Source organism: Gymnoscopelus microlampas, assembly GCF_963454915.1.
Source record: "Gymnoscopelus microlampas genome assembly, chromosome: 18".
Taxonomy (NCBI): Eukaryota; Metazoa; Chordata; class Actinopteri; order Myctophiformes; family Myctophidae; genus Gymnoscopelus; species Gymnoscopelus microlampas.
This window is the reverse complement of record NC_139955.1, coordinates 33245422-33258183: the sequence shown is the minus strand read 5'-3', so window position 1 is coordinate 33258183 and position 12762 is coordinate 33245422. Positions and strand designations below refer to the sequence as shown.

The 12762-nt window shown below is 40.6% G+C and overlaps 2 protein-coding genes across 3 annotated transcripts in view; one reads left to right on the top strand and one right to left on the bottom strand.

The window, feature by feature from the left end:
* Positions 1-1114: 1114 nt before the first annotated feature.
* nudt6 (nudix (nucleoside diphosphate linked moiety X)-type motif 6) lies at positions 1115-11702 on the bottom strand. Its single transcript, XM_084041959.1, has 5 exons — positions 11356-11702; positions 9992-10195; positions 7590-7645; positions 1854-1908; positions 1115-1498 (listed from the first exon to the last, which is right to left on the bottom strand). Exons 1-5 carry the CDS (start codon positions 11660-11662, stop codon positions 1116-1118), a joined length of 1005 nt encoding a protein of 334 aa, XP_083898085.1. The 5' UTR covers positions 11663-11702; the 3' UTR covers position 1115.
* afg2a (AFG2 AAA ATPase homolog A) overlaps positions 10095-12762 on the top strand; it is a 171314-nt gene continuing 168646 nt past the window's right edge. Inside the window, exon 1 of one of the 2 annotated variants that reach the window (XM_084041957.1) lies at positions 10095-10228. Coding sequence is in view for 1 of the 2 variants with exons in the window: in XM_084041956.1 (XP_083898082.1) it covers positions 12330-12492 (163 nt within the window). In the remaining variant the exon portion in view is untranslated. Of the gene's footprint in view, positions 10229-12288; positions 12493-12762 lie in introns of those variants that run through there. The other variant, XM_084041956.1, reaches the window with a different exon arrangement.

Sequence of the window (12762 nt, the reverse complement as noted above, 5' to 3'; positions counted from 1 at the left end):
TGATTACTTAAGGTTCTGGAATCAGTGATAAAGAAAATGAACATGGACCAGAGTTGACAACGAAAATGCAAAGTGTTCCCCCAGCATCGACCAAAGTGGCTGTGACCCCATTAACCATGTTTATATTCCTGCAAAGGATTGCTGTCCGTTTTACTTTTGTTCTAGATTGTCTAGTTCCAAACATTCACATTTAAAACAGGTCAGTACAACATGTCCTAGTGCCTTGCTCAAGTGCAAACAACAACTAAGTAAATTCTTTTTTTAAATAAACACAGAGCAATTGTCCCCCATGGCTATGGGATAAGCATCCCGTCAGGCACTGCTCCTGTCCTTTTGGCTTATGGGATGTATTGGAACTAGCCAATTGCAGACATGCAAGTTCGCTGGTACAAGCCAGCGCTACATTTTACACCTGCCTTTAGTCAGTCTAGCCTCTTTTACAGAGTTTAGGATGCCGAAGCTCTGCAAAGCCTACACCACACCTAATATAGCCTTATTATACATATCTTATCTTGAAATCACAGGCTGTTGAGTACTGTTGAGTTTCTAATGCTGGATTTGAAAATAACATGTTTTGGGTGATGTGAGAGTATCTGGTAATCACATCCACGCTACTCTTTAATAGCTGTAGGCAGAAATGTACCAGCCTACATCACTATTATTATTAAGGCATACATCCTGATGGAGATTTGCCCTATCAGAGCTCACCTTTACAGTTTTAAAATAGAGAATGAATTAGCTATTAATCTTCATCAAACAGTTCTGGTAGAGACCAGTCCCATTCAAGACATTCCAACCCATTCTGGCTTTAGTTTTTTAAACCACAATGTGAAAATGCTTTTATTTTACATAATAGTGATCATCATGATTCTTATTGCACCTTATTCCTTTGACAGTAACAGTTCTTTTAAAAACGTGTGTGACTCACATGTGGAAAACACAATTGATCATAAATACACTTCAGGTAGAAGTGAGCTAGACTATGCTGCATCATTAGTCTTATGAGGCAGATTAAGTTGCTTGTTTAAATATGTTGTCCAGTTGAATCAAGTAAATGTAGGAACAACGCAAAACAAATTACGTTTTGTCCGGTTTAGCAGCTTCTCGAGGACTTGTTAGGGTTTCAGTGCCAGGGGTAGCTCACGGTGGTACAGCTGGTAAAACTTCCCTGAGTAGACCGCCGGAAGCTCCACCATGGTGAGGTCGATTGCCTCAAAGCCACGGTCCAGGCCGTGAAGCAGTAGCCTGGCTATACGGGTGGTAATGGGTGTCGTTTCGTTAGTCTTGGCGAGCTCGGCGAGGTCCAGCCACTCGCAGCGCAAGCACTCCTGAGTGCAGAAGTTGATGTCATAGGTGAGCGGGCTGAGGCGACAGATGATGTACATGTCTGACATGTCGAAGGCTCCCGGGTGGTTGTGCTGCTGCCGGATGCTGAGGAGAGACCTGAACTCGGAATGGATGCCAGTTTCCTCAAAGACCTCACGGATTGCGGTGGCACCTGGGAAGGAAGAAAAGACTTTATGAAGGTTTACTTTTGAGTTTCTTTAATTCAAAGTTCCCAAGAAAATGGCCATCCCTTGCCAAAATCTGATGCTTTAAGTCGTGTGGCTACAGTATACTGTAAATAACAAAACATTTGATGCTGCTTTGTTGGGTTGGGTTCTGTATTATACTATAAAAGCTGCTTTGAATAATGGTAAAAAGGTGAACTTTGAATTTTACATCTGTTTCTTTGCTTATGTCATGTATTTGTTTGATGTGCGGTACACATGAATGTAGGTAAACGTAGTAAATCAAGTAAGTTAGACAGAAGTACTGTATTTGTTGCTGTGTTGAGTGTGCATGGTACTCACCAATATCTTCTCCAGGATCAGAAAGACCACCAGGGAACTTCCATGCATTCTTTGTCTGAAATTGAAGGGGAAGAAAATCATGTTTAATGTAAATTTATCTAAAAAAAAGTTAATCTTGCAGTCTTAAAACGTGGCTTTTTTTGTGCTTGTCACGTCACTTGTTTTTAAGAATTTTCCAGAAACAAGTGACGATATCCAATACATCATTTATTTTTATCCCTGCATTAATTTCAAGATAGGTCCCCTTAAATCAATAACATTTATGAAGCTTGCATCTACATCTATCTTGCGCAACTGTTACATTTTCCACCTATTGTTTCAAGTAAGTAGTTCGGTAGGTAGGTTTGAGTCAGTGTTTGATTAAATGCCTTGTTAACCACTTGAACCTTATCGTCCTCCTTATTCTGGGCATTTCATAGGCGAACATTCTGCAAATGTACAGTATTTACAAGCTCACATGAGCTTGTAGATCTAAGACATTTGGTGTAGAGGAATAAAATGAAGGGGGGCAAGGATAGATCCTTGGGTGACCCCACCACTGAAGTAAATTATATAGGGATTTAAGTAGTTAAAGTAGACATTTTTATACAATATCTGGTATTACAATTAAGACAGCACTGTGCAGCTGGCTCTCATTATAGCCGTCCAATCAATTCTGACCCAAGTGAATGCAATGAACTACCTGGCCGACTAGAAAACTAGAACAGTAGTCTAGGACCAATGCTCTATCGTTCTAGAAAGTCTTACAGTATGATGTTTGTGGTGTGCTGAAGTTTAAGTCCTAGAAAATATGTGTTGATATTTAATGACAGTTTGCTGCTGGTTAAATTATGATATGGTGTTGTGTATATATCTTTTCTAAAAAAGAAAATCTTCTAGCTGATGAATTGTGTATACAGCTTTTTTCCAGTACAAAGACGTGTTCATCTTATTTTACATTTTCCTCCTTGAACAGCCTGTCTGTTAGATATAAGAATGCACATGGGCCTATATTTTCATATTGTATTGAAACATTTATATTTTAAGCCATTTTATAAATGCAGAGGTTGAAAGGAATAAAACAAAAGATTGTGTACCAGTAAAAGTATGACTAATTGTGTAACTGTGATGTCTCATACTAAAACATCTCATCTCCACAAGGAGTATGGTAATATACTGTAATAATCATTACATTACACTTGTTGGAAATGGTTTTAATATCGTTGTGCACTCACTAAAAGTTCTTGCTCACACAAATGTTACTGGCAAATTATGAGAATCTTTCAGCGGGGCTATTATTCAATTAGACGCTGTAACCCATTACCTCATTTAGCACTCAATCTAGAACTACTGTGCCAACGGTCACAATTGCTTGTAGATCATTACGGGAGGTGGGGTATTAAAGAAGGCCGTCTAGTCAGAGTTAAAGCTGCAGTCCAGAGCTTTAATTTAATCAAGAAAACGTTATTTTAACCAATCTGCATTGTAGAGTGTGTTAACCCATTAAGACCTGAGGCCGATTCTACAAATGCCTTCTAAATCAGTAGTACTCAAAACGATTTTGTGCCAAGGACCCCCAAAATGAAATGTATTTGGCCGCGGACCCCCATCTGAAAATGTGTAGCCGATCTACAAGCTCACAAAACTGTGTTGTGAGATTGTAGATCGGCTATTTTCACAATATTTATCTGTAGAACCGAGTCAAACTAAATGTAATGTCTACAATTCCAAGTGCTTGTCAGGGTGGGTCCCCAGTTCAAAAATGATTATTTTGATTTTGATTATTTTGGGGGGGTCGTGGTCTGAACTGTTTGGGAACCCTTGGGGTAGGACACCTACTGGTTGACAAGTAGTACTGCCTGCAGCTCATGGGCGCAAAACGTCCCCTGGCTAAGCAGGACGTGCAGGATAAACATTTTGGTTTCCCATGTGGGAGGCCGGGGTTCAAATCCCGGGTAGGACATGAAGCTAACGGATTGCATCTTTTAATTGGAGGGGGGTCTGTTTCAGGGCATTTTTTGTAACCCTTCATGAGCTCTGGACTTGCTTAGCCTGCCAGACTGCCTGTGGCCAAGGGCCAGCCTGTTATGGAGCTCATTTCCAGTAAACGATTAGAGGGGGTGGAGGAGTAGAGCGAGGAGAGATAAAACACTCCCCACCACCAGCGGTGGAATGAGTTTTTTTAATTAAGTAAAAGTAACAATACCACCATATAAAAATACCCTGTTACAAATCCTTGCTGTCGGGCAGAAACCTCTTATCTACATATTTTAACTTTTTTTTCATAAATGAATGCCCTACTGAATCATACTACAGTGTTACACAAAAATAGTAAAAAATAGCAAATCTACAAAACAAAACAAAACAAGGCGCGGATCGGCGCGCTTTGAGCTTGTAGATCTGCTATTTTTGAATATGAATCCTGAAAAGTAAGTTTTGGACATAATGAGGTTTCCACCTCACAGAGAGACGATATTAAAATACTCTGTTACAAATCAAAGTCCTGTATAAAACATTTTACTTGAGTAAAAGTACAAAATATCTCCAACATGCATAAAGTACCAAAGTAAAAGTACTCACATTTTTCAAAATGTATCTAAAATATCAGATCTACAAGCTCACAACACTGTTGGGATCATGTATGTTTTTAAATAATAATAATCTAAATCGGCAAAGTAACCAGTAACTCAATTTCTCAAAAAAATCTGGTGGAGTGCAAAAGAATATTTGAGATGTAGTGGACTAGAAGTATCGTAAAATGGAAAAATGGAAATGGAAATGGAAATACTCAAGTAAAGTAAAAATACCTACAATACCTACAATTGTACAGTACTTGAGTAAACATACTTAGCTACTTTCCACCACTGAAAACACTCCCCACACTTTTAAACTACTAGTTACTGCCTGTGGATCTGGAGAGAACCACAGTTCTGATACATTATATGCCCACAAAACTCTTGGCATTCCCAGGATGGATAATATGCTGTGGGTATTCACATGCCAAGCCAGCACACATCAGCTGATCTGTCACATTTTTTCATCTTTTACAGTACAAGGCAGAAAAAAAATCGTTATTCGTTATTCTGCGGGGCTAAAAAATAACTTCAATTGCATCGGAAATATTGTACGGTATAATATTTCATAAAAGTAGTATATTAAGTACAAAAAAACTGTCATTGAGGTTAATTTAATTAAGTATAATTTTACCAACTAAAGAGGAGTGATCCTTAAAAAATTAAATCACCAAAATACTGTTTTTGCTTTCATGCAATCAAACGTTTGCAGGAGTAGTGTATGTGCCACTTCCGTCTTTATCTCATTTTAGAACAAAACTCTCCAGTTGTGTTGATGTGCCACTTGAGAATTCAAACAAGCCTGTATAGTGGAGCAACAAGGAGCCTGTTATATAAGTCTGCCTCATAACAACCTCAGTATTACAGGAGGGGTCTGTATGGGCAAACATAGAGACACTCTCAAACTCTAAGTTGTTTAGCTGTATTCAGCCTGTGTAAACACCAGTCTAGTGTGTTTGCTTGAAGCCAAGCAATGTTTGGTGGACTTTAAGGGTGAGGGGTGCTACAGTGAATGTCTTGGAGGAGAATTTGACCCCCATTTAGACATAAGGTGGACAGAGTCATAGGCTAAAGGGAAGGAAACTTCCCATATAAACAAGTCTAATGACAGCCATTTTTAGCAACAGGCATGATATAACTGGTGCCATTCATTCAATATTATTCATTATCTCTGCCAGACTGAAGGCAGGGCCAGAGATTATGTTTTCTACCCCGTGTGTGTTTGTGCATATGTGCATATGTGTCCGTGAGTGTGTACAGTGTGTTTAATGTTGAGTCCACGGGTAATCTAGCAAAATAGTACACCGGTCAGCTTGAGGTTTCTTTGCACACTCACAGTAGGCCAACCACTGAATATTTTTCCAATCCGTCAATGACAACTATGTTATTTTTGTGCATTCCTAATGTCAGACCCACTGTCCCTCCATCCACGATGCTATGGCGTGAAACTGGCTAATTGGGCACAAGCTGCCCATCCGGTGTATGGGATCCATAGCTATAACGGCGGGCCATAGCTAAATGGCGGCTGAATAGGCCGTCTGGGAAGCAGAATGTCCCAAGTTCGATGCCCGGCAATGCGTCAAGGTGTCCCTGAGCGAGACACTTCACCCCAAACAGAGAGATAGAGAGAGAGACACACAGAGAGGCCGTGCGTGGCACCTATGACATGCACACTGAAACCCAGACAGAAAGAGACACAGAGTGACACCGTGGTAACCTCGCGTCACCAGGCTTTCCACCACAGAGGAAAGCCTGGTATTCATTCTAAAACTGAGCCGTGTGATCCGGTGGTGTGTTCCGATTGGCGTTGCATTGTTTTTTGTTCCCCACATAATGCGAATCAATTAGTTTAGTTTCGCTAGTCGCGCTACCAGTTAGAATAAAATATGGACATACCAAACGATTATAATACCAAAAGAAACTAATTATTATTATGCCAAACAACTTTTAAACTAAGGGAATCATTTTGGAGATGCACGGCACCAGAGGAGTTATTTTCGCTCCAGACCGGATCAGAAACCCCGAAAATGGTATTGATTCCAGGCTAACACCGTGGCACCTATGAGGCAGCCAGAGAGAGACACACACATGGAGAGACTGCAGCACCTGTGAAGCGCATGTACTGTATGACACACTGTTCAGTAAACCACATAAATAGCTGCTAAATTAGCCGATCGACAAGCTTGTATTAAAGGACAACTTTGTTTTTTTACAACCAAGGTTTATATTTTAGCTTAAGTAAATAAAAGATGAGTGTTATTTTTTATTTATTTACTGCTTTCTATAGTTTTAGCAATTTTTTCGATATTTTTTACAGTTACATTTACATTTTTTACATTCTGTCCGGTGGCTAAATATGCCTTTTTTACACAATAAAAAAGGTCCTGTGGTCTTTGATGGCCAGATGTGAGTTATTGGGGGCTAAAAGAGCTACTGTAAATAATAATAAAGAAAACGCCGGGTTATTGTGTAAAAAAAGACATATTTAGCCACCGGACAGAATGCCCCCGCCCACTGTAAAAAATATCGCAAAAATTGCTAAAACTATAGAAAGCAGTACATTTACAATTTTTAACACTCATCTTTTATTTACTTTAATTACAATCTAAAACATAAACCTTGGTTGTAAAAAAACCAAAGTTGTCCTTTAAGCAAGGCATTGTAGAAGGAGGCTAATTCCGTCTGAAAGCTTGTCTCGAGCCAGGTGATAAGCCATGTGGTCAACGATGAAGGGATGTCATTAGGTGTCCAATACCCCAAGGCTTTTTTGACATTGTTATTATTATTGCTTAACTATATTTATTTATACATTTTAGTTTGGTTGTTTTGTTTTGCTCTTTTGTTCATTTAAATTATTAGTTTTATTCTATTTTATATTTTCACATTTTATATGATCCTATCACGGAAGTGATATGGTTTGTAAAAACGAACAAACGGTAAACTGCAATAACATTCACATCATAAAAAAGAACGATGCACACCTTTAGGTGTCACTTTCCGTTTGATTGATGATGATGATGATGATGATGAAGCATGTCACTATGCAGACAGAGTGACATACAGTACCTGTACATACTGACATCCATACATATACTGTATGTATGTACCCGGGCAAACAAACAAAACATATGATGAATAAGGGGGAAAAAATAAAATAGATGAACTTTTGGAGACATAAAAGTACCTTATTTTTGTCTTGAACAACCAGAACCTTTCCATTGGACTCATCAACCACCGCACCTGATGAAACAAAGAACTGTCAATGTGATGGCAATAAAAAAAAAAGATAATAATCTACCTGTTGGCAGTATAGCTTCTGGATAATTACTGGGTTGGACACAATATGAAAACTTCTATGTAATGTGACTGGCCCACATGGGAGTCCTGGGACTGTGCTTTTCACAAATTCAATCACAACAGAGCGGGACAGGACCAGTTATAGTAAATATTGTCTCTCAAGCAAGCCAGACTATCTCTTCCATAATCTTCGAAAATGCTACAGAGATCCTGTAATTCCACCTGGTAAAAGTTGAGAACAGGAAGCTCGGAAGTGTATTCGACCAATCGAACAGTGTTCACAAAAAATATATTTGAATATATCTTTCAAATATCTTTTTATCAAACCCAAGCTCTTAATAAATCCTTAGTTCTTACTTCTCAGGGACACAAACAGGGTGGCAGTAAATTAAATAGGCTATGGGTAATACAGAACACATAATGAGCGTGACTCTGTTTGAACCACATCCCACTTTGCCTACACTATTTATTTTATTTCATTAAGACATTTTTGACTTATTTGACTTTTCTTCTCAACAGGTTGTGACTAAGAGAGTCGGCTATGTGCTTCTGTTGACAACTCGGGAGGAGGTGGTGAGAGGAAGGAAACTGTGGCACTGTCTTATTCAGCGCTACGGTACGTCTGACCGGGCCAGGTCTGCATTAAAAATGAATCTCCCAGCTGTGTAAGGATGGGATGGGTCATTCTCTCAAGTCCGACTTGGCCTCGTAAATGGAAATTGATGTCATTCCCAATCTTTACGCCATATGGCCACTTCAGAGAGGAAAAGGCCCCGGGTACGGCACAGAGAGCCTATCATTATGTAGCCTGCAGTCCAGGAAAGAAAATGCTTACGGCAGTCTGGGATAGGGATCATAAGAGAAAGAGAGAGAGAGAGAGAGAGACAGCTACAAGAAGTGACTTACAGCAAATAGAGGGGAATTATGGGTAACGTAGTGAGGAATTCTTGGCTGTTGCTGTAGCTTATAGCAGCTTCCTGATGTATTACTTCATTAATAAGCACTATATTGTAAGGCTGGGTGATATGGACAAAATCAAATATCATATTTTTTTTACCAAAAGGCCTCTGTATCGATATTGTGACGATATTGGGGGAATTCATCTTTCACAAAATATGTACTATTTATTTATTTACTAGATGTTTGATAAATCAGTAAAACCTATACAATCAGGAGAGAGTACCCATTTTATCAGCTTCCGTTGATGCAGTTCTACAAGCTCACAGCGCGTCACTTCGTGCCACACTGCAAGCTTGGACATCTGCTATTTTGGAATATTTTAGAAAAATCATGAAAGTGATTTTTTTAACACAAATCTTCTCTTCTGGGGGTCCCTGGTACAAAACATTTTCAGATGGGGGGTCCGAGGCCAAATACATATCAATTTGGGGGTCCTTGGCACGAAATATGCTTGAGAACATTTGTGGAATTGGCCTCAGGTCTTAATGGGTTAACAATAAGCAATGCATCATAGGGGAAAACGTAAGCGAACAAATATTACACAACAAAGTCCTTTCTGAGGAATTTGGAAATGTGGCTTGGTCTTGGCTATGCTAGCAGAGTTGAAACATGGATTCAACAGATCTTGGAGAGGAAGAACAATGATGTCAACAAGAGTGGAGTCTTCGATAGGGGGTCTGTGACCCCTGGGGGGGTCCTCAGAGTTACTACAGGGGGGCCGGTACAGGTGTCAAATCTAGTACGGGGGTCCCTGGCACAAAATGTTTTGTGGGGATACGCAGACAATTACATATTAATTTGAGGGTCCTTGACATGAAAATCTTTGAGAACCACTGGTTTAAACAACATTAAAAATAAGCCAAATAAGCAACTACACTTTAGAAACAAGCCCAGAAAACCCGCAAACCGTAACTACCAATATTTACAAGCGAAACCGTAACTACCAATATTTACAAGCGACTTTCCAGAAAAACATAATGTGCTTATAATAACCAGACACAGCATATTGGCCACAGACTGTGAAGATGCTATGGACATGTTCTGACATGCTTACAGGGCATCCACTTTTGGGGAAAGACTACAAGTGGAAGTCTGCCCTCTGGCGGACAGTGGTAAAGTCAACACTTTAATTTTTGTGCTGTCAGAAATGCATTTCCCCTTAGTGCCCATCCAGTAAGGTTCCAATTTCAATGCTATAATAATAACAACAACAATAATAATAATAATGTATTAAAAGAGTATATATAGAATATTAGTATTATTAACAAACAGGACATAGTGGTATCCACAAATGATGGGGAGGAAAAATAGTCAATTTCTTATGGCTACCTGCCACTCCGATTTGGTGCGTTGCAAACCCAGGTAACCTGCTCTCCCCTTCCCCCAGCCAGAGAGCCAGGATGGCTCGGTCCTGTTTGGCATGGTGGAAGGTGAAACCGTGGCCGGAGGCCGCGCCGGCACAGCGACTCAGTGAGATGGGCACATGAAGCCACACCGCCACCTTCCCCTCTGCCTTCCAATGGTCCAAAGAGTCTGTGTGGGATGTATGGAAGAGAAATACAGTCGGTCAGTGGAAGGGACAGAAAACACACAGCGAGCTGACTGTGCATGCACATCTCAATCCTCTTACACCAGTGGTTCTCAAACCTTTTCATGTCAAGGACCCCCAAATTGATATGTATTTGGCCGCGGACCCCCATCTTAAAAGGTCTTGCCAGTAAAAAGACAGGGACCCCTAGAAGCGAAGGTTTGTGTTAAAAGATTATCTAATTATTCAATATTTTCCCTTTTTTTTGTTGATATACAGATGTACAAGCTTGAGCTGCTATTTTTGAATAGCCAATGTATAAAATATGGTTAAAGTGGTTAAAATGATTGTGATGCTATATTAACACATTTTGCTGGGGACCCCAACCCCTGGGGGTCTCCCCGGACCCAACTTTGAAAACCAATGGCAAATGAACTTACACCAGTGTGGTTCTCAATTCTCAAACATTTTTCATGTCTAGGACCCCCCAAATCGATACGTATTTGGCCACGGATCCCCATCTGAAAGGATGCTGTGCCAGGGACCCCCATTGGGAAGATCTGTGGTTATCTTTTTCAAAATCGTGACACATTTTTCACAGTTTAATGTTTAGAAGATCTACAAAAGCGGGGAACATAGGACCTAACCTAAACCTAACCCTAACCTTAGTGGGGGAACATAGAACCCGGGGAACATAGGGTTGACCCCCAACATATTGTGAGCTTGTCAATTTCCTATAAAATAGGTTAAAGTGATTAAATAGATTTTGATGCTAGATTAACTAAACTAAACATCTGCAGTGGTTGGAGGCAGGTGGTCTCTGTGCGGATACAGGATAGGTGGGTGGGCATTTTCCAAATATAATATTTTTTTACATTTTAGAAAAAGATTGCCAATTTAACACCGAGGTGCCCACTCTTCCTTGGTGCCCAGTGCTGCCCACCTATCCTGTTACCCTCTGGGCTCTTCCATTGAGAACTTTAGACCCTGGTGTCGGGTAGGACATCTACTGGTTGACAGGTAGTACTACCTGAAGCCAATATACGCGCAATATCTTCCCTTGGACATGCGGGGATTCTGTCTCGGCTAAAAGAGAATATAGAGAAAACAAGAACATGTTTTGCTCCTTGTTTTCGCAACAGATCTTGTGCACAAACAAACAAACCTCGCAGTAATTCGCTGAACGCCTTTTCGCCCATGTCCGACGGGAAGCTGCTGTCGTCCAGCTTGACCGTTACTCCGCCGAACCTGTCCACTTTCCCCGTCAGGACACGAGGTGTCCCGTGGACAGCGCTGTGGGAGGCATTACGGGACAACCTGTCCACCGTCCCCGTTAGGAGGACACTTGTCCTCCCCTGCGCGCTGCTCTGGGACAACGAACGGACGGTCTGGTTATTCAATAGGCGTGAAGAAACACTCCACGACGTTCTGCTGCATAGTGCGGTTCTCACCAAGGGGAAAAAAGCAGTCATGTTTATATAAACCTGTTAAAACCTGCTACTAAACTACAATATTAACATTATCGGTCAATGAATTCATAGTCGACTAAACATCGCGTCCCCGGGTCCGTCAAGTCAAATGCCTGGTTTCTATGTACTGTTTAGTGCGTAGATCCGGTCAAGAGCCCGCCTACTGTATCCGGTTATTTACAAATAAATAATACATCACACACAGATGCCGTTTCCGTATCTGCTCTAGACCGGATCTGCAAGCTGTAAAATTAACTCCGATTCAACTTCTACATGCGCCGGGTTTACGTAAACGTCCGCCCTCTAATAATGTGTTACACAAATACCGTAATACAGAGATAACGCGCAATACAAAACAGCTGATATCGATGATAAAGCATAATGTAGAACGTTTACATGCAGTGGTGGAAGGTAACTAAGTACATCTACTCAAGTACTGTACTTGAGTACAATGTTGAGGTATTTGTACTTATTTTACAAGCAAAATATCAATCTGAGAACTTCTTCCACCACTGGGTAACGTGAAAAGCATCACCCGGCGTTGAGCCTTAGTGCACAGTTCGAACGTTCTTTACGGTAATATAGGCGGGACTAAACTCCAACCAGGAAGTTTACCACTTCATCGCATGTTTACACATGTTTGCACTGTTTCACGTGTGGAAGAATTAACATGTCTTCAAAGAAAAACAAAAGCAAATCTAAAAGATCCATTAACGAAGGAGACGTTTTAACCGGGTTAACGGATGACGAACGGACGAGCCTGCAAGCGTTGGTCCAGGAAGGACAAAGTGTCAGCAACAATTCATTCCTTGTAATAGACTTCATTGATAAGGGTACGTTTAACACCATTGGTTCTCAAAGAGGGGTCCGGGGAACCCCCAGGGGTCCTTGAGGGGGTTCCAGGGGGCCCCCAGATAAATGATGGATAGTTAGGAACCAAATGGACCCTTATGGGTCTGTAACAGTCTCTGAGAGTGTACAAATGGAACCATTACATTACATTACATTACATTACAGTCATTTAGCAGACGCTTTTATCCAAAGTGACTTACAATAAGTGTATTCAACATAGGTAGGGAACGAAAACTACTAATCACCAGAAG